The sequence below is a fragment of the Centrocercus urophasianus genome, unplaced genomic scaffold, assembly GCF_019232065.1.
Source record: "Centrocercus urophasianus isolate 14NV4802_14NV808 unplaced genomic scaffold, USGS_Curo_1.0 seq_18, whole genome shotgun sequence".
NCBI classification, from domain to species: Eukaryota; Metazoa; Chordata; class Aves; order Galliformes; family Phasianidae; genus Centrocercus; species Centrocercus urophasianus.
Genome location: NW_024884733.1, coordinates 418,541 through 443,747, shown reverse-complemented (window position 1 = coordinate 443,747; position 25,207 = coordinate 418,541). Strand labels below are relative to the sequence as shown.

At 39.9% G+C, this 25,207-nt stretch overlaps 2 protein-coding genes across 4 annotated transcripts in view; one reads left to right on the top strand and one right to left on the bottom strand.

Annotated features, from left to right (window-relative positions):
• Positions 1–18,327, top strand: part of TPR (translocated promoter region, nuclear basket protein) — a 43,899-nt gene extending 25,572 nt beyond the window's left edge. The window contains exons 35-51 of one of the 3 annotated variants that reach the window (XM_042819043.1): positions 235–296; positions 1,287–1,495; positions 1,791–2,063; positions 2,847–2,995; positions 3,843–3,926; positions 5,657–5,857; positions 7,226–7,357; positions 10,218–10,308; positions 10,765–10,949; positions 11,773–11,841; positions 12,667–12,761; positions 13,388–13,494; positions 15,215–15,310; positions 15,470–15,626; positions 16,925–17,043; positions 17,591–17,689; positions 18,115–18,327. In XM_042819043.1, coding sequence (XP_042674977.1) covers positions 235–296; positions 1,287–1,495; positions 1,791–2,063; positions 2,847–2,995; positions 3,843–3,926; positions 5,657–5,857; positions 7,226–7,357; positions 10,218–10,308; positions 10,765–10,949; positions 11,773–11,841; positions 12,667–12,761; positions 13,388–13,494; positions 15,215–15,310; positions 15,470–15,626; positions 16,925–17,043; positions 17,591–17,689; positions 18,115–18,170 — 2,184 coding nt within the window. In that variant the 3' untranslated portion in view covers positions 18,171–18,327. The remainder of the gene's footprint in view (positions 1–234; positions 297–1,286; positions 1,496–1,790; positions 2,064–2,846; positions 2,996–3,842; positions 3,927–5,656; positions 5,858–7,225; positions 7,358–10,217; positions 10,309–10,764; positions 10,950–11,772; positions 11,842–12,666; positions 12,762–13,387; positions 13,495–15,214; positions 15,311–15,469; positions 15,627–16,924; positions 17,044–17,590; positions 17,690–18,114) is intronic. The other 2 variants (XM_042819042.1, XM_042819041.1) reach the window with 2 other exon arrangements.
• Positions 18,210–25,207, bottom strand: part of PRG4 (proteoglycan 4) — a 17,602-nt gene continuing 10,604 nt past the window's right edge. Inside the window, 7 exon segments of the mRNA XM_042819404.1 lie at positions 18,210–18,464; positions 19,407–19,532; positions 19,765–19,944; positions 20,803–20,959; positions 21,586–21,725; positions 21,881–21,970; positions 22,640–25,207. The exon segment at positions 22,640–25,207 is cut by the window's right edge and continues 627 nt beyond it. Coding sequence (XP_042675338.1) covers positions 18,361–18,464; positions 19,407–19,532; positions 19,765–19,944; positions 20,803–20,959; positions 21,586–21,725; positions 21,881–21,970; positions 22,640–25,207 — 3,365 coding nt within the window. The 3' untranslated portion in view covers positions 18,210–18,360.

Below are 25,207 nucleotides of genomic sequence, written 5' to 3'. Positions count from 1 at the left end.
AAAAATATCTGAAAAGTCTTGAGAAATTACTGAATTAGTTTACATGCTTGGTATGACTGCTGTGATTTTTTTGAGAGAACTTTTGATTAATCATGGAGTCTGATTAGGCACACTAACAAAGATGTTCTTAAAAACAATTGTTAATGAAAAGATTTGTCTGCTGAAGTATTCTACCTAGTTGCTTGCTCTGTTTTGTATTTATATGTCACAATGCTTTTGTTTCCTACTTCATAGGTTCCAGAGCAGCAGAGGCAAATTTCACTCAAGTCTACTCCAGCTTCAGGTGAAAGAGGAATGTGAGTTACAGGGCTTGGGGTTTTCTGCAGAGTTTCTGCTGTTTTTATCTTCATTTAAGTTGTGGGGGTTTTTTTTTGGTTTGTTTGTTTTTTTTTTTTCAGAAAACAATTGGCTTTTTCCAAGTTTTCTTAAGCAGCTGTAAAATACTGATTGGCATATGTTGTTCCTGTTTTCTTAGACCCATTTAATCATTAATCAATAAAGCTTTCCAGATTTGTCATATAACTACCAGGAACAAGATACTTGCAAAACACTAAGTCTGAAAATTCTTCAAAAATACTTGAACATTCATAAAGTTGTTCAATTTTGGTTATTACCTTTAACCTATTTGTAACAGTGGAGGGTGAGATGGGGAAAGTTTCTTGTGCAAGGAGCTCAGACATGAGAAATGGACTAAGTTGATGGTAACTAGCAGATAAAATTGTCAAATGGAACAGCAGCCAAGCTCCAAAATGCATAATATTATCATTTTACTAAGTTTAGTGAACTGAATCTCTTTTAATTTTTATTATATCGTACATTTAAACTAAGACTCTGGTCTTCAAAAGTACCTTGTAAATTTGACTGATCCTCATGTCAGTCAAGAAATTATATTGTTCTGTATTTAGTGAACCAATTAGTTTTAATATAAACTGCATTACTCACCTTAACAAAAATACCAGTGCAGCTAGCATTATTAGCTGTGCTTGTCCTTTTGATCTGCTTACAGATTGCTCACAGATTGTTAGTAGATTACCCTTGAAGAAACCTGTCAGTCCTCTAAGCTGGACAGAATGTTACTGATGGAATTGTTGGCTTGTTTGTTTGTTTTTTCCTTTATTTATCATTAAAAATTAAGCAAATTTTGGAAGACGAATTGTTAAGTCCTTGTCAGGTTTTCAAAATCTTCAAAAATGAATATTTCAGAATATGGTAATATATTTAAATTCAATATTTTAAAAATTTTGCTTTCTGTGATACCATGATGAATCCAATACTCTCTTTTTCAGTGCTAGCACTTCAGATCCACCAACAGCAAATATTAAGCCAACACCTGTTGTGTCAACTCCAAGTAAAGTGACTGCTGCTGCTATAGCTGGGAATAAATCTACTCCAAGAGCTAGTATTCGTCCAATGGTTACTCCTGCTACAGTCACTAATCCTACCACTACTCCAACAGCCACAGTTATGCCTACAACACAAGTGGAGACTCAGGAAGGTGAGCATTTTAGTAGTGCTGGGATCTACATCAGCTATAAGGTCTGTTTTTTTCCTTGAAGTCTCACTAGATGTTTGAGGTACTTTCATTGATACCGTGTCTCTTTAAATACTGCTCTCTTGTGAACACTTTTGTTGCCACACAGTTCTCAGTTCCTTATCTGAGCACAGATAGAAGCAATGTTAACTGAATCTGAGAAACATTTCATCTGCATATTCAGGACGTTCTGATATTGAGAAATGTGAACCTCACTTGTATATGATGACAGTTGAATATACTACTGTTTGCCTTTCAGCTATGCAGTCAGAAGGACCTGTGGAGCATGTTCCTGTCTTTGGAAGCGCTAGTGGATCTGTGCGTTCCACCAGTCCAAATGTTCAGACATCTCTCTCTCAGCCTATCTTGACTGTTCAGCAGCAGACTCAAGCAACTGCTTTTGTGCAGCCCACTCAGCAAAGTCATCCTCAAATCGAGCCTGCTAATCAGGAGCCATCCCCTACCATTGTAGAAGTTGTGCAGAGCTCTCAAATAGAGAGGCCATCCACTTCTACAGCAGTGTTTGGCACAGGTTGGTTTCATTTTATTGGCCTACCTTCTTGAACAGTTCCTTTGAAGTAGCTCCATTGTCAAACCAGGCCTAATTTCAGCCAAGGCTTATACTTTTTTTTTTTCTTTCCCTTATTATATTGCATGTTCTACAAAATCTCTTTGAGTGGACTTCTTTCATAAGCTTTCATAAACCTTCAGGAGAGCTACCCCTGAAATGCAATTGTCAGGACATTCCTTAAATAGGGATTAAAACTCACGTGTATCTATCCATAGCAGTCTTGGGGTTTAATACATTAAACTTTTTTGCTCCTGTTTCCATAATAGATTTGGAACAAAGTTAATTTTAGGATTCACGAGTAAAATACTTAAGTTGGAATTCAAGATATAGAGAAGAACACTGAAACTACTCTGTGTAGTGCATTTACATCTGTTTGCCACACATAGTATGGAACTCAGTTTATTTCCCAAAAAACACTTTTGCAAACAGCTTTTTTGTTTTTCAGTACATATTCTGTTAGTTTTTAGGTGCACTTTTCAGAAGCAATGATGTGGTAAAAAAGTATTTTAGTTGTAACCCTGGGAATCTTACATTGGAGTCCAGTTAGAGAATATGGATCCAAGAACATAAGATTTGTAACCCAGCGTACTGATGTTTTCTTGTCCTAGAAGACAGCAAAACACAGTTCTAGTTCTGTTACTCAGAGCAGAAGAGTTGGTTTTACAGAGTAAAACACCGAACCTTCCAGTTTTCTGTTTTGTACATTTATAATTCTCCTCCAAATAACTGAGAGTTTTTTCTAAGTTTCAGCTACCCCAAGTTCTTCACTGTCTAAACGTCCACGAGAGGAAGAGGAAGATAACACTGTGGAAAACTCAGACCAGATTTCAGAGGAAACAGTGGATGTACCTCTTCCAAAGAAACTGAGGAGCATACAGAGGGTTGGACCTGAGGTTTGTAAGAACATAAAAATGCTGCTGGTACATTGCTGCTTTGGTTGATTTTTAATGGGAAGAGGAAGTATATTACTTCGGAGTTAAGTCAGTTAATTTTAAGCATGAGTCTTTAATCTGTCAGAGAAGAAGCAAGTTTGGGTGTCTTAAAAGGCAGATGTTGTCCCAGCTACAATGGCTAGCACAAATCATAGTGAACTGGAGTTTGGGTGGGGAGAGAGAGAGCCATAGCCTAGCACAGAAGAGGAAGAAGTTAAAATATTTTTAGATGTGGTTTGAAAGATCATTACACTGATTGTGGAAGAAAATAGCGTGCTTGAGGAGATGCCAGAAAAGCAAAAACGAAGTGCTTTGTTGAAAAACATCGAGACGATGCACATGAAATGTTGGTGTGAGGGAACCAGGATATCCTGAGAAAATAGAGTGAGCTTGAGACTCCTCACAGCAGACAATTTATGAAAAATGTTAAGGAATACAGACACTTCATTAGCTGTGCAGGATAGGAGTGGTGCATAACATAGAAGGACAAGATTGTAATGAGATTATCACTTAATTAGCTGAGAGGATAGGGACTGAATAGGAAACTGAGGATTTTGTTTAGTTCTATGTAGATCTAGGAACACAGAAGAGAGTCAGGCCAGTGAACCAGAATGAGAAGATGGTATTTCAGGACAGAGAAATCAGAGGTACTAGATAAAAACAAAACTAAGGAATAGTAGCAAAAGGAGAAAAAATGTTATCCATAATCTTTGTGGGAAAAGAAGGAATAGAAAAGAAGTCTAATATGCTAGAGAATCAAACTTTCAGGATTAACGATATGTCTTAAGAAAGGTATATGGTGTTTCAGGAGGAAGTGACAGCAGAAGAAAGCACTGATGGTGAAGTGGAAGCTCAGACATACAATCAAGATTCACAGGACTCCATTGGAGAAGTAAGTATATTTGAAAAGAAAAAAAATCGTAGTTTCAGAAAAAAAACTTTTTTACTATTATGTCATACAACACTTTTGAAAGAGGGCTCTCAAATCAGATCCTACAGAATGTCAGTTGTAAACAGTAATAACCGTTTGAAGTTTAAACTTGCTATCTTTAAGAATAGATACTGATTTTTTTAATTGCACTCTACGTGCACCTATATAAGTAACAGTGAGAATGTTTATGAGTCTTTACAATTTAATATGACATTTTAGAAATCCTGGTATCTTTAGCCCCAGGGCTGTGTAGTGAAGCTGAGACGTAGAGGTTAAATGTATCACAGTATAAAAACAGATGTGGAGTTTACATTTCTTCGTTTACTTCTTTGCTATCTGGCTTTAGTTTTAAAGAAATATTTGACATGTCCTTGGATCATGGTATCATAAACAAAGGAAAAGAAGTTGCTTTTGTGCTAGTTCTGTAAAATGCATGTTACAGCTGTGTTAGGAATGCTAAATATAAGTGAAAAGCAGATATTTAATCTTTGTCTTTAGAAACAAGCACAAGTCATGGTAGTTCTCTAACTTAGCATAGTCCCATCTAGAGTTGTGAAATCTATTTTGTTTAAGCAGTGGTAAGTACTCTTTAGTCAGGCATTTTCCCTCATATCCTTTATTTATTTAGAAGACATGATAGGTGTTTACCAATAAATGCTAGCTGTGTGCTTTCTATCTGTGCCATGTATTCTTAAAATTTAATACTACTACTCAATGTGATTATTTAAATTCTGCTGCTGAACACCACCTATTTGCATTACAGTGACACATTGCTTGGTAAATAACAGAACCTAGTTATCTAACCTGAGCCAGAAAACTTGAGTGCTATAAAATATATCCAGTAGAGTCCTAATTTAAGTTTCGTGAGAGTTTTCTCCCTGAAACATTTTATTTCTCTTGAAATACTTTCAATACTTTCAATACTTTCTCTTGAGTACTTTCAATCATACTTGTATATTCAAAATGTTTATACTGAATCTGACATTTGTACTGAATGTGAAGAGAACATGATGACTCTGTCCGACTGTCATGCAAATTTCATAACTTTTCATACAGACTGAAAGAACTCTAGTAAAATAGTAACTCAGATTTCATTTTTCAGAAGAGTGATTGTTATTTCTTGGTCCTGGAGAGACTCCTAGTTGTTTGTATTCAGTGGCATCACAATCTCTAGCATTGTCTTGTTTTCTCCTATTTTGTTGGTTCTTAATGAAGTGATAAGCAGTGTTTCTCTTGCAAGTATCGATCTGTTTCTCATCTGATTATCTACAGTGTTGTGCACTGCCATTAACTGCAATGTCCTTAGGCTGCTCAGGGAGTTAGTGGAGTGCTGCCTCAGCTGTCAGCAGTGTTCCACACACCCGTATTCACTTACTGTGCAGGTGTTGATGATGGCTCCTTGGTTATCTGAAAAAGAAGGTTGAACATTCGGACGCCAGCTTTTTATGGCTGTGTTTTTGAATACATCCTATATGAACACAGAGCGCGTAGTGATAGTCCCCCATCCCAAATCAGAGTTGGAAGCATAGGTCGAAATACTTATGTTGTTCAACAGGTCTTCTGTTTTATTGAGCTTAGAAGTGAAAGCAGGGAACTCCTAGAAGTGCAGTGGGTGCTTTCGAGATGAGCACTTTAAAGGATACGTATGCTGCATTTCATTTCCTTTTGTAATTTACTCTTATCTTCTACAGGGTGTTACACAGGGAGAGTATGCTCCCATGGAGGATAATGAAGAAACTTCTCAGTCTATCCCGATAGATCTTGGGCCTCTTCAGTCAGATCAGCAAAATACTACTTCATCTCAGGATGGTCAGTCCAAGAGAGACGATGTCATTGTGATCGACAGTGATGATGAAGATGATGATGATGATGAAAATGAAGGCGAACAGGAAGTATGTATACTGAGGAATTAATTCTATTTAGGAATTACTTTACTTACCTTTTCTGTCTTTGATCAACTGCAAAGCTAATCTTGCACAACTATTTTAATCAAAAATATCTTTTTTTGTGTGTGTGTGTAAGTGTTATCTCTGTTTCTGTTGCCTGGATGTTTAGTGTTTTAAAGACTCTTGTTAATTTCACCTGTTGTTTTGGAGTTTTTTGTTTTGTTTTTTAAGTTTTAGAACTCTACGATGGCTCTGAGTTCCAGAAGGAAATCTTTGTTTAGCCAAGCGAGCCCTGTGCAGCCTTTGTTCCACTTGTGTCAAATTGGAGTTGTCTGTTCATATGTTCTTAAAAAAAATGGCTCTTACAAAGTAACAAAATGGTTATGGACCTCAGTGGCTTCAAAAGCAGATTTCCAGAGGATCTTACAAACCAGTTTCTTGAGCTGTCTACGGTCTGCTGCCGCAACATCCAGGATAGTAGCTTTACTGCTGGTTTTTATTGTATCAGAAAAAATTCATGTGCACAGTGGCCAAGACAGTCACAGAGTATCTCTTCACCCGCAAGTCCATCTCTGCTCACAAAGAACAGATCAAGGAGGATACTTTCCAAGTCAGCTCTCTTAGTCAATTTATCACAAATTATCTTCAGTGTGCTTCAGGAATTTCCTGGACTTGTTCATGGAAGACTTGGTTAACATTCAGGAAGTTGAAGTAACCTGTAAGGACAAGGGCAACTAATTAGAGATTTCCTTTAATTCCTTATAGAATAATGCATCAGTATTGTCATCCTGATGGGGTGAACTGTAGTAGACTCGTACAATATCTGCTTTATTGTTTTTTCCTCTAATCCGGGCTGGAAACTCTCAACCCTGTTGTCCCCAGCTTGAAGTGCTTTACAGTCCAGCCATTCCTTTTCATACAGTGCTGCCTCTCTTTGTCGCCTGCCCTACTTGTCTGTCCTGTAGAGTCTATAACTGTCCATCATGACATATTGCTTATAGTACTCTTCTCACCAAGACTCTTTTTTTCTCTCCCAAGTTTATTCTGTTTTGCCCGTGGCTGTAGATGGTAAGCCATCTCTCAATCTTTATCTTGCTCCTCAAATTTTTCCATTTTATTTTGTCAATCTGTCCTGTTGAAGAGAGGGAATGAGAGCAGCTGGTGGATGTCTGGCATCCCGCCAGTTGTTGGAAAATACATACAACCAGTCTACCAATGTTAAATGCTGAAAATCTTCACATCACATCTTCACACAAATCTTCACAAACAAAGGTGGTCTCTGTACGTGAAGCAAGTGAAGTTTACCACTTTACCATGTGAAGAATTCCTACTGTTTCAGCATTTCTGTAAGATGTTTTTATGGTACTATCACAGGATTATGAAGATGAGGAAGAGGAAGATGAAGATGATGATGAAGACACAGGGATGGGAGACGAAGGTGATGACAGTAATGAAGGAACTGGTAGTGCTGATGGTAATGATGGATATGAAGCAGATGATGCTGAGGTGAGATTTGCACTTTTTATAGTTTGTTAAAGTACTTGGAATAAATTGGCATTGTAATGCAACTGTAAATATTTGAATATTTGAAAATCTTAGTGTGAATTTCTCCCAGAAAATTGAGGCTGTATAGTAGATGACAATGATTTCTGTTAGAACTGGTCTTTTCACAAGAAAAGGTCAGCTTTGAATATATGAAGGAACTGAATGAAAATGTAAAATATAAGACACAGCATCGATTACTATGGATGCAAAGTTAATAAGGCAGTTTCTTCAAATGCCAGGTATTTCATTGTCATTAAGTGGTGATGGCTATGGCATTCACATTTGTGTCTGCAGATATACAGAATTTTTAACATTACTTATAGTTGCGTACATTTAGTCTAGGAGGTTTCTGGAGTGTATGGAGGATAATTTTTTGATGCAGCTGGTGAGAGAGCCCATGAGAAGAGCTGCCCCACTAGACCTGCTGTTCACAGAGAAAGTCTGGTAGGAGATGTGGAGGTTGGGGGCTGCCTTGGACAGAGTGACCATGAAATGATAGAGTTCTCGATTCTTGGTGGAGCCAGGAGGAGGAGCAGCAAAACTGCTACCTTCGACTTCCAGAGGGCGGACTTTGAATTGTTGAGAAGGCTAGTAGGGGGAGTCCACTGAGATTCAGTCTTGGAGAGTAAAGTACTCCAAGATGGCTGGTCGCTCTTCAAGAAGGAAGTCTTAAAGGTGCAGGAGCTGGCTGTTCCCTTGAGCCGCAAAAAGAACTGGAGCGGAAGAAGACCGGCGTGGATGAACAGGGAGCTATTCTTGAGGCTCTGGGAGAAAAAGAGAATCTACCTCCTGTGGAAGAAGGGCTGGGCGACTCAGAAAGAGTACAGAGAAATTGTTAAGGTATGTAGAGAGCAAATCAGAGAGGCAAGCAAAAGCCCAGCTTGAACTCAACCTGGCTGCTGGGGTAAAAAGGAACAAGAAACCCTTTTACAAATACATCAACGGTAAGCAGAGGACTCAGGAGAATCTTCATTTTTTACTGGATAAGGCTGGGAATGTGAGCACTGAGGATAAGGAGAAGGCAGAGGTTCTGAACGCTTTTCTTACATCTGTCTTTAAAGGGGTCAGACCAGATATCCTCAGGATACTCCACTCTCTGACCTGGTAGTCTTGGCTGGGGAGCAGACTGAGCCCCCCCTGATTCAGGAGGATGCGGAAACCTACTACTCCAGCTGGACAAGTCCCTGGGGCTGGATGGGATTCACCCTAGAGTGCTGAGGAAACTGGCGCAGGTGACAGCTGAGCCACTTGCTATTATCTATCAGCGCTCTTTGTTGACTGGTGAGGTCCCAGAAGACCGGGGCTTGCCAATATGACTCCCATCTACAAGAAGGGTTGTAAGGAGGATCCAGGGAACTACAGGCCTGTTAGCTTGACCCCTGTGCCAGGGAAGGTTGTGGAGCATATTGCCTTGAGGGAGATCATGCGGCACGTGCTGGACAACTGGGGGATCAGACCTAGCAGCGTGGGTTCACAAAGGGCAGGTCCTGCTTGACCAACCTAATCTCCTTCTGTGATCAGTGACCCATCTGGTAGACGAGGGAAAGGCTGTTGATGTAGTCTCCCACAGCATTCTCCTGCGGAAGCTGACAGCCCGTGGCTTGGACAGGTACACTCTAGGCTGGATAAGGAACTGCCTATAGAGCCAGGCCCAGGGAATGATGGTGAATGGAACTAAATGCAGCTGGAGACCTGTCACGAGCAGTGTTCCCCAGTGGTTGCTGCTGGGGCCTGTCCAATGTCTTTATTGATGACCTGGATGAGGGCATTGAGTGTACCATCAGTAACTTTGCAGATGACACCAAGCTGGCTGGAAGTGTTGATCTGCCAGGAGGTAGCGAGGCCCTGTAGAGGGAGCTGGACAGGCTGGAATGCTGGGCTGAAGCCAGTGGGGTGAGGTTCAACAAAACCAAGTGTCGAGTCCTGCACTTTGGCCACAACAACCCCAGGCAACGCTACAGGCCTGGGGCAGAGTGGCTGGAAGACTGTGTAGAGGAAATGGACCTGGGGGTTTGATTGATGCTCGGCTGAATATGAGCCAGCAGTGTGCCCAGGTGGCCAAGAAGCCCAATGGAATCCTGGCTTGCATCAGAAACAGTGTTGCCAGCAGAGAAAGGGAAGTGATTGTCCCCTGTACTCAGCTCTGGTGAGGCCACACCTCGAGTACTGTGTCCAGTTTTGGGCCCCTCAGTGCAAGAAAGACATTGAGGCCCTGGAGCGGGTTCAAAGAAGGGCAACAAAGCTGGTGAGGGGTCTGGAGCACAGGGCTGATGAGGAGAGGCTGAAAGAGCTGGGACTATTCAGTCTGGAGAAGAGGAGGCTCAGGGGAGAACTCATTGCTCTCTACAACTTCCTGAAAGGAGGTTGTAGTGAGCTGGGGTTCAGCCTCTTCTCTCATGTGACTGGTGATAGAACTAGAGGGGATGGCTTCAAGCTGCACCAGGGGAGATTTAGGCTGGATGTTAGGAAATACTACTTCTTTGAAAGAGTGGTCAGGCAGTGGAATGGGCTGACCAGGGAGATGGTGCAGTCATCGAGCCTGGAGGTATTCAAGGAACGTTTGGATTTTGCGTCGAGGGACATGGTTTAGTGAGAACTATTGGTGATAGGTGCGTGGTTGGACTGGATGATCTTTTAGGTCTTTTCCATCCTTGCTGAATCTGTGATTCTATGATGTAGATAATTTTGTAAAAATTTACAGAAATAACTTGAAGATTTTTTCATATATGTTTATTTATTTTCCGAATACTTTTACACTGCTTGTAGTTTTTTTGCAGACAGTAGGTGTTTGGTGCTAAATCATTATATCTGTGGATTTTAGGGTGCTGATGGTACCGATCCTGGAACAGAAACTGAGGAAAGTATGGGAGGAGGTGAAAGCAACCAGAGGGCAGCAGATTCTCAAAACAGCTGTACGGTTAATTCTTGCTTCTTCAAAATGTCTTTGTTAAGGGAAAAACATAACAGTGATTTTGCATGTGTTTAAAAAGTTAATTTAATGTAAAATAATGTAACATCAAAAGTGGATTATTTTGAAATGGTGTCTTCTAGATATAGTCTACTTTCCTTTGAAAACACAGTAGATGCAATTTGCTAATGCTATCGAGCTGCTGTTGATGTTCCAAAAGATGAACCTCCTCTGTGTGAATCACTGCTTGAATAATCACTGATTTGTTTAAGTGCTGGTGTTGACTTAGCTCACACAAATCTTCTTTTAAATGACTTTAAATAATACTGAGAAGTCTATTTATGCAAGAGTAAAAAATGCCTGTTTAAATGTGGTAGTAGAATTTGAAGACTTAATATCTTCAACTCAGGAAAATGTTGGATGGCATAAATTTAATTCTCTGAATTTCCATACTTTTTAGGTGAAGGAAGTACAAGTGCCGCGGAGTCCACTTTTCCTCAGGAAAGTTCTAGAGAACAGCAGCCATCATCTGCCTCAGAGAGACAGGCCCCTCGACCACCACAGTCACCACGCAGACCACCACATCCACTGCCTCCACGACTGACTATTCACGCTCCTCCTCAAGAGCTGGGTCCCCCGGTCCAGGTATAAAATAGTTCAGAAGAGCCTTTGTAAAATGTCTTTTTTAACTTAAATTTCTTTTAACTTAAGTCTGAGCGCTGAGCAAATTGTAAAAATTGTTCCTATCTATTTAGCATCCTCAAAATGGAAACTGAGCAAGTTGACTTAACGTTTCTCGTTCTGCAGATTATTTATGGAGAAGGAATACTGAAAGCAGACAAGTACTCATCACGAATATGTATCTTGAAGTGATTATACCAATGTTATTTGTTAATGCAGAAAAAACCCTCTTCTCGAACAGACTGTATCTCAGAATGCTAGGGGTTTTTATGAGTCTCTACCCCTACACAGATTGGGCAAAGGAATGTCTGTATTCATTATCTAAGCTAAAACTTTCACTTCAGTATTTGATGATTATGCGTTGACATAAGCATAAATTTATTAAATGAAAACATCACAACATAAATTTTGCTAAATAAAAAATGTAATGGCTATGAAATTATGCTTTACTGTTAACTTCTTGTGAGGAGTGTGACCATTATATTTTTGTGTCCAAGTTTTCTGTCCTCAGTAGAAAGTTGAATGAAACAGTAATAGTGTTTATCCAAGATTTAAATCTGTATGTTTCTCTTCTGTAGTTAGGCCAGGCAGCAGATGTGAGATGCTGGCTATCTCCTGCCATAATCTGTTTAAAGAGAGATGATGCTGTATTGGGCAGTGTTATATACTGAAATACATTTGTTACACTATTACCAATGTAGCTGCTATTCTTTACTCTGAATAACTCCTTGCTATTGGAATTCTAGAGAAGCATTCACACAATTTTTTTCTTTTCTTTGCTGTAAAGAGAATCCAGATGACTCGAAGACAGTCAGTGGGACGTGGACTTCAGCTAACTCCTGGTATAGGTGGGATGGTAAGTACATGAAAGTCTACTACTAAAATCCTGTGTTGTAAGGATGTTTGTAACTTTAGTTTTATTTTGGTGAGTTTTGTTTTGTTTTCTTTTTAGAAGTCTAGCTGCTGAAGTCAGGAATGGCATGACTTCTGTAGCCTTGCAGGCCACATTAGTGCCATTAATTTCTGCATTAGTGGAAGACAAACTTGAGAAAAGTCTGAGAAAGCAGAAACTCTTCTTAAAGTTGAACTTATTTTGTCCAAGTCAGTTTTAATTACTTACTTTTAGAATCAGTCTTTTACAGTTCATATATTATTGAAAGAAGTAGTTTTCAGTCTCTCACTAAAGGAGCAAGGCAATTTATGTATGTTCTCTGGAGATGAAGAGAATGATGAATTTAGGATAAGAGAGAAAGGAAGATGAGATGTCTGGCTTTGTAGGTAATGTAAGTGCGGAGGATACAAATCCATAGAAAACAGATGATTTGATTCATGTTGTGAAGAATCCCATATATTAGGTTATGTTACAACAATCCAAACTAAGACAGGTCATTTCTATCTACTTATGAATGAGTCACCTCAAGATTTGTTTGTAGTCAACAGGGAGGTGTGACACTTCAACATAGTGCTCTCATGCAGTAGATGTCACCCATTAGGGCAATCTGTATAACTAGCTCAGATTCAGACATCTGAAATTATGCATGATTTATTTTAGAGTTAATTCTAGTGTTGGTTTTTGGGTTTTTTACTCAACAGTATGGAAAGAGCAAACCATGTTTTAATTTGACTAGATAGGAACTGGAAATACGTTGTAGGCTTTCAGTTCGGCCTCTTTTTTTTCCAGCAGCAACACTTCTTTGATGATGAGGACAGAACAGTTCCAAGCACACCAACTCTAGTAGTTCCACATCGTACAGATGGATTTGCTGAAGCAATTCAGTAAGTAGTAATTTAAAAATAAGAGTAGATTTTTGGTGTCTGCATTTTTTTTTTTTATTTTATTTTTTTTTTTTACTTAGTGGAATGAAAATAAATGAAATGAACTTGTGATTGGAGTGACATGCTAAGTAGTATGACATATATTTCATCTACGGATATTAAACTCTGTATTGCAAAACTTAGCAACGAATCAGGAAAGAGGTCATCTACACTGTATGATAGCATGTTGACCTAAGAGGGAGGCGATGTGCAAAAAATAAGGGTCTTTTATTTCTTTCAGCCCATATGCTAATACTTTAACAATTAGTAGCAACTGGATAGATTTGTAATATTTGTGCTACTGACCAGCGAAAGGTTATCTCAGGTTCTAGTTTTGAGATGGTTCTACAGGTGTTCAGTTATCCATGTAAAATTGTGAGGATTAATAGCATGAGTAAGCAAAGAATATTCCATTCAGGATTTGCCTCCAGGTGCAATCCAAATAAGTTTGAAAAACTCATCACTGTTGAATTACTAGTACTTCAGTTGTTTTTTATGGTAATTATTGATTAATTTTGTCTCATGTAACTTGTTTTCTTCTCATGTTTGGGAAAATCACAGAATTCTTTAAATCTTTATTTTGATAGTTCCCCTCAGGTAGCTGGAGTTCCTCGATTCCGATTTGGACCCCCTGAAGATATGCCACAAACCAGTTCGAGTCACTCTGACCTCGGTCAGCTTGCCTCACAAGGAGGTAAGTCATTTCTGTGCTTCTGTCTACTTTTCCATGGTTGTTTGAGTATAGAAATAATAATAATTCATCCATAGAAAGGCAGTTCTGCTTTGTGTGCTTGCAACTTCTCTGTTAGAAGACAGAGACTAGTGGAAAATGGGAAAGTGTTTCCTTCAAGGTGCTATATTTCTATTTTTAATATGATTTTAAAAGTACAAAGCTTCTGTGGGTGAGAAAGACAGCTTCTGAAGTGAAGAAACATAGCTGCAGTTTTATGCAGGATAGATTGACTGCTGGGTGAATGAAGCTTAATTTAAGGAGGATTGAAATACTGAAGGAGTGCCTTTTTTTTTTTTTTCTTCTAGTTTTCCTGTTGATAATAGCTTTTCTATAGTGAATTTGTGTGGTTGTGTGCAGAGCTGAAAGTTGTACTCTACACCAAATGCAAACTGTATGTGTAAGAGCAGTGTCCGAATGCTCCTTGAGCTCTGGCAGCTTGAGACCGTGCCTGCTGCCCTCTAGTGCAGGGTCTTTTCCTAATGTACAGCCTGATGCTCCTCTGGCACATCTACATGCTGTTCCCTTAGGTTCTCTTGCTGTCATGAGAGAGCAGGGATCCGACAGAGCTGCAGGCTGCCATGAAGGCTCTTCTTAGCATCCTAGGTTGAACAAACCTACGGACCTCAGCTCCTCCACACATCTTGCTCCCAAGACTCATTCCCATCTCCCTGACCCTCCTTTGGATGTCCTCTGGTAGTTTTATGTCCTTACTTTGTAGCACTCAAACCCACACACAGTGCTTGAGGTAAGGCAGTGCTAGGCAGAGCAGGGTGGTCCCTTCCATCACCCAGCTGGCAGTGCTGGGCCTTATGCACCCAGTGCACACTGCTGGCTCAGATTCAGCTTGCTGCCAGCCATAACCCCCAGGTCCCTTTCCAAGGGGCTGCTCACCAGCGTCTTGTTCCTCTGTTTGTACGTACAGCCAAGGTTGTCCCATCCTGCACACGTTTGTTGAACTCCATGCAGTTGGTGATTGCCTTCCAGTTTGTCAAAATCTCTCTTCAGTCTACCCTCAAAGGAGTCAACACATCCTCTTAAGTTAATATAATATGTGAACTTACTTAATATGCATCTAGTCCTGCATCTAGATCGTGTATGAAAACATTAAAGGGCATTTCCCTAAAGTGGGGTACATCCTACTAGTGATCAGCCATCAGCCTGATGGAGTTCCATCTGCTATAACCCTTTGATCCAAATCCATCACCCGGTTGTTCACCTGTCATTTTATGTACTTGTCTAGCTGTATGCTAGACGCTTTGTTCAGATGGATATAATTAATAGAAGAAAACAGCAATTAAAAATAAATTTTCAGGGTATATCCTTACTTGCTAAGAGAAGACCAGACAATCTGTCTGTATTGTCTTCACTGTTGTTCTGACTTGGTACCTTTTTCTTGCGTCCTTGTTAGCATGGAACAGTGCTGTGCTTTGAAGAAAGGTCAGTGCAAAATAATAACGTAGAAGAAATGGCTAAAGTAAAGTGAGTGGTAGTATTTTTGTCAAGTTGGTACCTTTTAAGAAATTCTAACTACGGCAATAAGTCAAAACCACTTGCAATAACGCATCTCTATATCTAAATATGTATAATTGGATTTCATCAAGTGTGTAGAGAGAAGACAGCAGCTAATCTGTCGGGTTTTTTTGGTCTGTTTTTATTGTCACTGCAACATTGTGTGTTGCAGGTTTGGGAATGTATGAAACTCCGCTCTTCCTTGCTCATGAGGAAGAATCAGGCGGTCGTAGTGTTCCAACAACACCTTTACAAATAGCAGCACCAGGTAAGCGGCAGGAAATTCACAGGTAAAAGTTTGAAACTTTGACTTTCCAGAAAAGGTTATACAGTCAGGAATATTCCAGTAGCTTTTCCTCGTGCTTAAGATTTCCATAAATTTTATTTAGGAAATTCAAGTTAACTCCATGCTTACCTTTCTATACAGTTACAGTTTTTACTGAAAGTACATCAGCTGACGCTTCAGAGCATGCTTCTCAGTCTGTTCCGATGGTTACCACATCTACTGGCAATCTGTCCACAACTACAGAGGCTGGAGCAGGTGATGATGGGGATGAAGTTTTTGCGGAGGCAGAATCTGAAGGGTAAGCTGTGATTGTTTGACTTGAAGTCACCTTAGTTTTTGTAATGATGTTTCATTCAAATATGCCCTGCAATCCACTAAGTTTTGATTTAACCTGTTCTGGTAGGAAGGATGCTCAAGCAAGCTTTGGTAATTTTGCGAAGTAATGTTATTTGATCTTTTCGTGTAGAAGCAAAGCTTTTCTTCTGGTAGTTTAACATTGCTAATACATGTCACCTTAAAAAAAATAAGACATTTCTGTAAATGTTCATAATGTAAGGGGCCCTATGGCAGTCAAATAGAGATGGTAGAGGCCCCAGATTGAGTGACTGGGGTTTGTAGAATAAAAATAAAGCATTTCTGTTGGCCAGCAAAGAAAATCACTTGTACAGTCATTTTGTTAAACCAGTCCAGAAGGGCGGAAAATTAGTAACTTTTTAAAGAACTTGATAGACAAATAATTTACCTCCTTCCTTGCTATTGCTTTTTTTTTCATTATTCTTACAATGATTCCTGTATTCTGTATTGTGAACAAACAAATTATGAATCTGGAAGGGAGGAAGTTATATTTTTATCATACGTTTTGATTTTTTTTTTGGTTACAAAGTAATAAAAGATACTGTAATGCACAATTTTTCAAAACTTGCATCTACTAATTATTGGTTTCATCATAAGCAGATGGAATGTTACTGCTGCAGATTAGATGTGCCATACAGGTTTCTTGATGCAGCACCAGCTTGGTTTATACAGTCTGTCTATATTGTGCTTTTGAGTAGCAATTGTTACTCAAGATGGGTTTTCGGATGTTACAGTCATGAATTGTTTCCTACCAAATATCTAATTCTTACTGAATTACATCCACAGAGAAATAAAATGGTTCGCAGAACTATGTACTTAGGAATAGGCCTTTAGCTTGACAGGAGAACAGATCAACAAGTATTTCTCATGTCTTAGGAGTTTTACTTGTCTTGTAACTTTTTTTTTTTTTTATAACTGAAGTAAATGTAAACCACGTGGCAAGCTGCATTTTAACAAAATTGAGACCTTCTCTGGGAGGTAATTAATGTTATATGTACATTGTATGTTGAGCTACATATCGAAGAAAATACTTATTTATTTACTTACTTTAAAGCCATATGAATCTCTTATAATTAGGCACAGAGAGCATGGAAGAAAATTTCTGGGAATAGATGTTTGGATAGAAATCTTTCTGCTTTGTGATAAGGACTTTTTTTTTTTTTTTTTTTTTTGCTGAGTTGTTTGACACTGAGTACATTTGTATCTCTTCTCATCCCTTGTCTCCCTCCCTTTCTCTTTTAGAATTACTTCAGAAGCTGGCCTAGAAATTGATAGTCAGCAAGAAGAGGAATCTGTTCAAGCATCTGATGAGTCAGATCTTCCTTCTACAAGTCAAGATCCTCCATCTAGTTCCTCTGCAGGTACTGGTTAATTACTAGAAACTAAGTTGCTTTGCACAATTCCATTAAGTGTGAGGACTTCTTGGAGTAGGATTATGGGCTGCTAATGACTAAGATATACAAAATAAGGCAGCAAGTCTTACATAAAATAAGAACATGCTTGTATGTTTTTAGTCCTAATGGCAAATCATTTTTACTTGGACCAGAGTAATTAATGTGTCCATGGTAAGTATTCTTCAAAGAGCAAGTTCCTGATACATAGATGATTCCATCCAATGATAATTATGTCAGATTTAAAATAGTTTTCATTCAATTAAATTGTCAGAGAATTATGTTTATCACTGTTCTGTTACCATGTTACCAGATAGCATAGACAATGAACAAAATACCAAACTTACATGTTCTGAGGCTTTTATTTATATCAGAGATTATGTCAATTAAATAGGATGCACCTTCATAATTGTAAGGCAAGTTCAAGAGCATAATGTATATCAAATCATGTAAATGCTAATGATGCAAAACTGTACTAAACATAGATGTTCTTCCCTGTACTTCCACTTTTTCACAGACACCAGCAGTAATCAGCTTAAGCTGTTTCGACGTGTAAGGCTTCAGCCACCAACTTTAAGAACTGGTGTTCGTGGTCGTCAGTTCAACAGACAGAGGGGTAAGTGTTCAGGGCTTTTTACCCCCTCAGACTAGTCTTTAATACTTTGTCCCTTTGGGGACTGCATATGTCCTACTTTCTATGCATATGTTTGCTTGTAAGACAGTAATACCACATCCCTGAATTAAATTTTTAATTTAATTATCAGGAAACTGATACCAAATATGGCAAGAATGCCATATTTGTTCTTTTGCCAAACAGCCTGAGATAGACCGTAAGTCAACAACATTCTCTTAATGACAGAAGTATAATGTAGCCATAGCAGCAGACTTTGGGGAGAAAGAGGGAGATGGAGTTTTTCCAGAAGGGAAGTGTCTCATTGCCATAGCAGTTGCTTATGGGAGGATGAAACGTCATATGCATCAGTGTTTGATTAAATGGCTGAAAAGGATTTCTATTAATACATTTTTTCTTTCCCAACACAGGTGTAACTCATGCAATGGGAGGCAGAGGAGGCCTGAACAGAGGCAATATTAGTTAAATGATCTGTAATTACAGCTATGTATACAAATGTGCCAGTTTTTGCCTGTGGTTGGTTTAGTGTAATGAATGCATAAAGCAGCATTTTATACTTAGATTTGTGTGCACACATTTCAATGTCTTTATTAATAAAACTAGACAAACTGTCAAAATTCAAATGGTATCTTTTCTAAAAAATCCTCTGCTCTGCATCACTTTTCAGGACAGTTGTACCAGTCTTTAGATACAGTCTTTCCTGTGAGAGCGGTTACAGGTCTTGCTATTCTTTTGCCCACATCCAGACTGTAGTACCGATCTGAAATGAATAGATATCAGAATTAAATTTCATAAGCTACAGAAAGAATCTTGAAATTAAAGCCTGCCTTTTAATTTTGTTAAGCATGAATAGTAGATTTTCATTCCACATCTATACAAGGATTTGAAAAGCTATAAAAATCCATTTTTATCCTCAACTTTTTTGACATGCAGATCATTGTTTAGCTAAATTTAATTTCCACAATGCCACTAATAATTAAGTCTGTCACAAGAATAAGGAATACAGGAGACGCTAGCACTGCTAGAACACAGAAATATTTTTAAGAATTGAGAAACCAAACAAACTAGAAACAAAACAGTCCTGCACCAGTTATGAAAGTGGGAACTTTTGTGGTCCCTGAGTGTAATTATGTAAAAGTTATCAAATTATTTTGGCAGGAACTTATTTTAGTATCCTCCTGTATTTGGATATGTGTCTAATACTTCTAATTTTTTTTTTTCCACTGGTTAACCAAGAAAATTTCAAGAAATGTTTTTATCTGATCCTGGCTGAAGGAGAAAGATCTTCTTAAACTGGAACTAGAAGTAATTATTTCCTGGGAAATCAAATGGTTCACGTTGCCAGTGAAAAATCTATCAATGTGTAATGGTCCAAGGATTTTGATACATAATTGCTCATTTAAGTGACAAGATTTTCTCTTTTTATAAATACTAGGACAATGCATTCCTCCACAACTGTACAGTTTGAATTATTGTACCTCATTGCTCATAGTTCTGTAACTTGATTTTTTAATAGAAATATCTCTCTATGACAGGCAACATTTTATTTCTCAGGGCTTCTCAGTAGTGCTTGCTCAAAATTAGTGATGCAGAATTGTAAGTTGTAACTTTGTGCTTTAGAGAGCTCAGAGGTTTCTTTCTTGCCTACTCATTCGCTCCTTACTCTTTTTAAATAGAGTAACTTGTGTTAGCTTTAACTTACTGTAAGAGAAGGCATAATAATCGTAGCCGTCTGGTTTATTGTAGTTGGGTACTGAGATCGTTGAATGAACTATTTTGGGGAGCCCTCTCCAGTAGGCAGTCACTTTAATTTCCTTGCGCAAAACTCCTGCAAGCAAAAGAAAAGTTAGGAAGTGTCACAGTGTGTCTGCCAAAAGCTATCATCTACTTGTATTGTCTAGATCAAACAAGAATTACTAGATTGAGAAGAAACTGAAGTATTATATTAGGAAAAAAATGGAACAATGTTACATTTCAGAAGCTACAAAGATTACAATGGTTGTATTAAAAAAAAAAAAAAAAAAAAAAGAAAAAAAAAAAAAAGAATAAACATAAGTTACCAGATTGGTATGGATTGATTCTGACAGTCTGAATAACTGTTGGCATTCCTACTGCACGTTGAAAGCGTCTCCTTATTACAAGTCTTGGGACAAAAGCTGGGTATCTTATAGTAATGCGTGCTTTCCGTTGGCACTTCCTGGCTGGTTCTTGCCTGTATACGTACTGTTGCATGTTGCCATCTAAAACAGACATTGGTTTAATATGTTTAAAAAAAGAAGAAAAAAAAAAAAGCCAGCTTGATAACAATGGTGATGTTGGGTAGTATTTTTGTAATGGGTAGGAAAACAGTACCACTTTGATACTCCTACAGCTGTCTAATGATGTTGCAACTTGCAGCTTTTTATATTCGTTCCTACAATCTAATGTAAAAGCCTTGCTCTCTAAATCCAACATACACTTCTAGATGTAGTAATAACTCCAACAGCTTCATTAACATTACTGTAGTAAGTACAGTTCCAAGGGAACTACTTTGATTGCCATCGTACCTGTTTATCAAGACCAGCGTGAGACCATCTCTTTGGGGTAGGTAATGGGAAGGCTAGAGTCCAGAAAAGGACTTGTATTTAATTATCCTAAGCTTTCTTTTGTTCCCAAAACAATTCTTCTCTTGCCATACATCGTACATACACAGTAAGGAAATTATGCTCATTTGAAACAGGATAAATAGTTAAGAATGAAAGAACAGAGGTAAATTTCCATGCATTAGTTCTGAACTGAAAAGGTTATTTAAGCCTTTCCTTTGATTAATTTGAGACTGATTTTTTTTTTTCCCATCAGATAAAACTTATCTTTACATTTGTCTTCTGAGATGTAATCTCATGCAATCTGATATATTTTGAAAAGCACTTAAAAATTTGTAGAACTTAGATATGTTTAAAGCCTCAGGCTATGTTTTGACTAGCAAGTGTACTCTGATATTCACTTAGATGTCTGTTTTTGAAAGAGATATGCCTATCAGTCAGTAACTGTTGTATTCCTCACTAATGCACTTCAAGTATATTTTGATCATTTGTGAACATCTGAAATATGAGACTTACCTCTTTTGATAAAATAAACAGATTCTGGTCTGCCATTGTAACTTGCCACTGGGAGGGCTGCCCTTATTTTCCCACTTAGCCCTGCAAATCCATTTGTGAGAGGTTTGGGATAGCCTTTATCCATTACACCGTTAGTGAAACGCCAGTATAGAGGACCCTAGTGATTTAAGCAAAATATGAACTTGAGAGGAAATTCATTATTGGTAACTGGGCTCCAGTCAAAAGTGATTGTAATGCAAGCAGTTTGAGAACCACCTTGTTGTCCTTGTATTTAGGGGCTGCTAAAAACAAACAACTACAATGGTAATTTAACAGTGCCTTTAAGCAGGGGGAGAGTGTTTCAGAAATTATCTGAAACAATGATTGCTAAGCAGAACAACTTGCTTTCTAGCTGCATAACATTCTTAATTAGACATGCATCTATCATTCCTTATGGATGGGGAAAGTATTGGGAGCAAACCTGGTCATCTTTGGGCAAAGGACCGCTTCCATGGCCCAACTCCCTCCTCCCCCCCCCCGCCCCCCCGCCGGCGGGCGGGAGGGGCAGATAGGGGAGTTTTGGAATAGATAGTTGATCAGTAAGCATGGAATTTGGCATTCTGAGAAGCACAGTGCCAAGGCAGGGGCGATGGAACATGGGAAAGGTTTCACTTCACTTAATTTCATATGTGAAAATGCTGAACGTTCTACAAAATGAGCAACGGGGCCTTGGAGCACAAGGTTGCACTGAACAGCCACATTATGTGTCAGGGCTGTGCTTCAAAGCCTCCCTACTTTTCCCACCTTGATGAAGAAGGTCTTGCCATCACAGTTGCATCTGGAGAAGACAGCATCAATGGGGGACGGGATGCCCCAGCCTACACTGATCCTCTGGGGACTGGTTGTTGGTGGTGTCCTGCCATTCAGCAGCCAGTAGTAGTGACCTGCAGGGGGGAGGAGTCATGGCCTGCACCATGAAGCACATGGCCAGATAGCGAAAAAAGCAGGGAAAAAAGCTTGGGAAGGAGGGGAAGCTGTCTCCTGCACCTCCTGCCCCTCAGCAACAGTGAGGCCAATGGAGGGCACAGGGCCTGCGTACCTCTGAAGACGGCCAGGGTTCCATTGGGCAGGGCGACCATGCTATCTGCTGGCTTCCCACTGCACAGGTCCTTCTCGTTGGCCTTCCCCACTGCAAAACAGCATGTCTCGGGATGGTTCGTTCTTTTAACAAAAAGTACATTGCCTCCCCCATCGTCTGAAACAGCGCTACCACAGTTAAGTGTATTTTTTTTGTCTGTAGGACCAAGTTCAAGGCTCTCTTTGGGCCTTGCTCAGGATGTATTCTTGAAAAGTTTAATCTTGTGTTTTCCTCCAAGGAACGTAGGACCAGCTCTTTACACAGCTACATGCAGTTATTGTAATTTGTTGTTTTCCTCAGCACCTATAATTCAGATAAAGGTCTATAGATGCTTCACATGCTGTGTCTCGTGTTCAATTCCTTCATGCTTACGGATGCTTATTCCAAATTTCCCTAACAAGTCTCCATCCTTCATTCTTTAGAGTGCATTTACATTTATTTCAGTTAAATGTAAAGGAAGGATATCTTTTCAACAAGAATCCCAAGTATTTTCATGCAAAAGACCTATTTGTATTTATATACATATATATTTATCAGTGGATCTAAAAGTGCCCAAGAGCTTCTGCACTGTATCTTACTATGGTACATAGTGAGGACATCAAAAAAGTTACTGAAAAATTAAGTACTACCCATTCAGGATGCTGACATGGTCTAATTAGAAAGTACTTGCACATCCTTTACTCACAAGTTTTGCTGTGCTCTCTGGTTTTGTACACTTACTTTCTGCTCCTCCAGATAAAACTGGCAAGTCTGCAGTTTGTATTAAAGGCTTGTTTATCTCAGGCTCTTCTACTGGCATGGTTTTAGGGCTGGGTGGAGAGGGCTCATCATGTGTGTCAGTAATCTCCTGGAAGCGTATAGCTGGCTTGGATGTCCCTCTAGGAACAAGAAACATTTCTTCTATTGTGTCTTTTTTATCTGTTGTTGTTCTACCTCTGATCACTGTAGTTTCTTCTTTCTTGTCAAGGGTAGGGGACTTTCCAGGGGCATCTTCTGTTTCTTTTTCAGTAGTATAGCTAGTTTCCTTCGCAAGGGTGGTCAACTCTTTTTCACCAGCTGTTGTCTCTTTAGAGGGAATGATGCACTCAGCAACTGCTGGTACAGCCGGTGTAGTTTCCATTGTTGTGTCTCTTTTAGTTGTTGTCACAATCTCCATGGGTTTAGGAGTTGAATCTGTTTTGGCAGTTGTTGGCAGCATAGTGGGCTTGCGTATAATGCTTGTAGCTGCTGATGTTGTTACAATTATGGTTCCCACAGCGTGTTCTTCTCTTTCAGCTGTAGATGGTAAAGTCTCTTTTGGTGTGGGAGTTTTGTCTTGTGTAGCTGGGGTTGCTTCTCCTTCCGTAGCTGCTGTTGCAGCCTTTTTGTATGTAGTATTTGCTTCTAATTCAGCTGTTGTACTAACAGCTTGACTGGGTGCAGGGGTTGCATCCGGAGTAGTTACAGTAGTTCTTCTACCTTTCAAAATGTCTTTAAGCACAGTAGTTTTGTCTTTCTTGGGTATTGTTACTTCCTTTTTCTCCGTGGTTGTTTCTTTTTTAGTTGAGGACTCCATGGTTACCGGGATCATAATAGGTTTAGTTGTTGTTCTGGCACTTTTATCGGTTATACTTACTAGTTTGCTATATATAGTAGTTGTGCCTTGTTTAACATTTGTGGGTGCAGGTGTAGAAAGTTCAACTTCAGGAGTGGTGGGAGAGTCAGACAGGGATATTGGAGCATCTGTGACCTTAGGCATTATTTCTTTCTCTTTGGGGATTGTTGACACCTTTGTGGCACTAGCAGTTTTCTCCTCGGCTTTGGGAGTGGTGGGAGAATCAACCTTGGTTGTTGGTGCTTCTGTGGCTTTAGGGGTTGTCTCCTCAGCTTTAGGGGTTGTTGGTGCTTCAGGGATTTTCTGTTCAGATTTAGGTGCTATTGGTCTCTCTGTGCCTTTAGGGGTTGTTCCTTTCATTTTAGGGGTCGTTGGAGGATCTGTTGCCTCAGGGATTGACTCCTTGGTTTTGGAGGTTGTCAGTACCTCCGTGGCAACAGGGGTTGTCTCTGCAACTTCAGGGGTTGTAGTCTCTTTGGCTCTGTGGGTTGCCTCTTTGGCCTTGGGAGTCGTTGAGGCCACGGTGGCTGCAGGGGTTGTCTCTTTGACGTTCATAGTTGCTGGAGCTTCTGTGCATGCAGGGGTTGTCTCTTCAGCTTTTGGAGTAGTCACAGCCACTGTGGCTGCAGGGTTTGTGTCTTCAGCTTTGGAGGTTGTTGGTTCCTCAGGGCCATCAGGGGTTGTGTCATCAGCTTTTGAGGTTGTTGGGAACTCTGTGGCTGCAAGGGTTGTCTCTGTGACTTTGGGGGTTGTTGGTGCCTCAGTGCCTTCAGGGGTTGTCTCTTCCACTTTGGGGGTTGTTGTGACCTCCATTGCTTCAGGGGTCATCTCTTTGACTTTGGGGACTGTGGGTGCCTCAGTGGTTTCAAAGGTTGTGTCCTCAGACTTGGGTGTTGTTGGTGCCTCAGTGGCTTCAGCGGTCGTCTCTTCATCTTTTGGGGTTGTTGGTGCTTCTGTGACTTCAGGGGTCATCTCTTCTTTGGATGTTGGTGCCTCAGTGGCTTCAGGGGTTGTGTCTTCAGGTTTGGGTGTTGTTGGTGCCTCAGTAGCTTCAGGGGTTGTGTCTTCAGCTTTGGGGGTTGTTGGTGCATCAGTGGCTTCAGGCATTGTCTCTTCAGGTTTGGGTGTTGTTGGTGCCTCAGTGGGTTCAGGGGTTGTGTCTTCAGGTTTGGGTGTTGTTGGTGCCTCAGTGACTTCAGGTGTTGTCTCTTCTTCTTTGGGGGTTGTTGGTGCCTCAGTATCTTCTGGGGTTGTGCCTTCAGGTTTGGGTGTTGTTGGTGCTTCCGTGAGTTCAGGCGTTGTCTCTTCAGCTTTGGGTGTTGTTGGTGCCTCAGTGGCTTCAGGGGTTGTGTCTTCAGCTTTGGGTGTTGTTGGTGCCTCAGTGGCCTCAGCGGTTGTTTCTTCAGCTTTTGGTGTTGTTGGTGCTTCCGTGAGTTCGGGCGTTGTCTCTTCATCTTTTGGAGTAGTTGGGGCCTCAGTGGCATCAGGGGTTGTCTCTTCAGGTTTGGGTGTTGTTGGTGGTTCCGTGACTTCAGGGGTTGTCGCTTCATCTTTTGGAGTTGTTTGAGCATCAGTGGCTTCAGGCATTGTCTCTTCTTCTTTTGGTGTTGTTGGTGCCTCAGTGACTTCAGGCGTTGTCTCTTGAAGTTTGGGTGTTGTTGGTGCCTCAGTGTCTTCTGGGGTTGTGTCTTCAG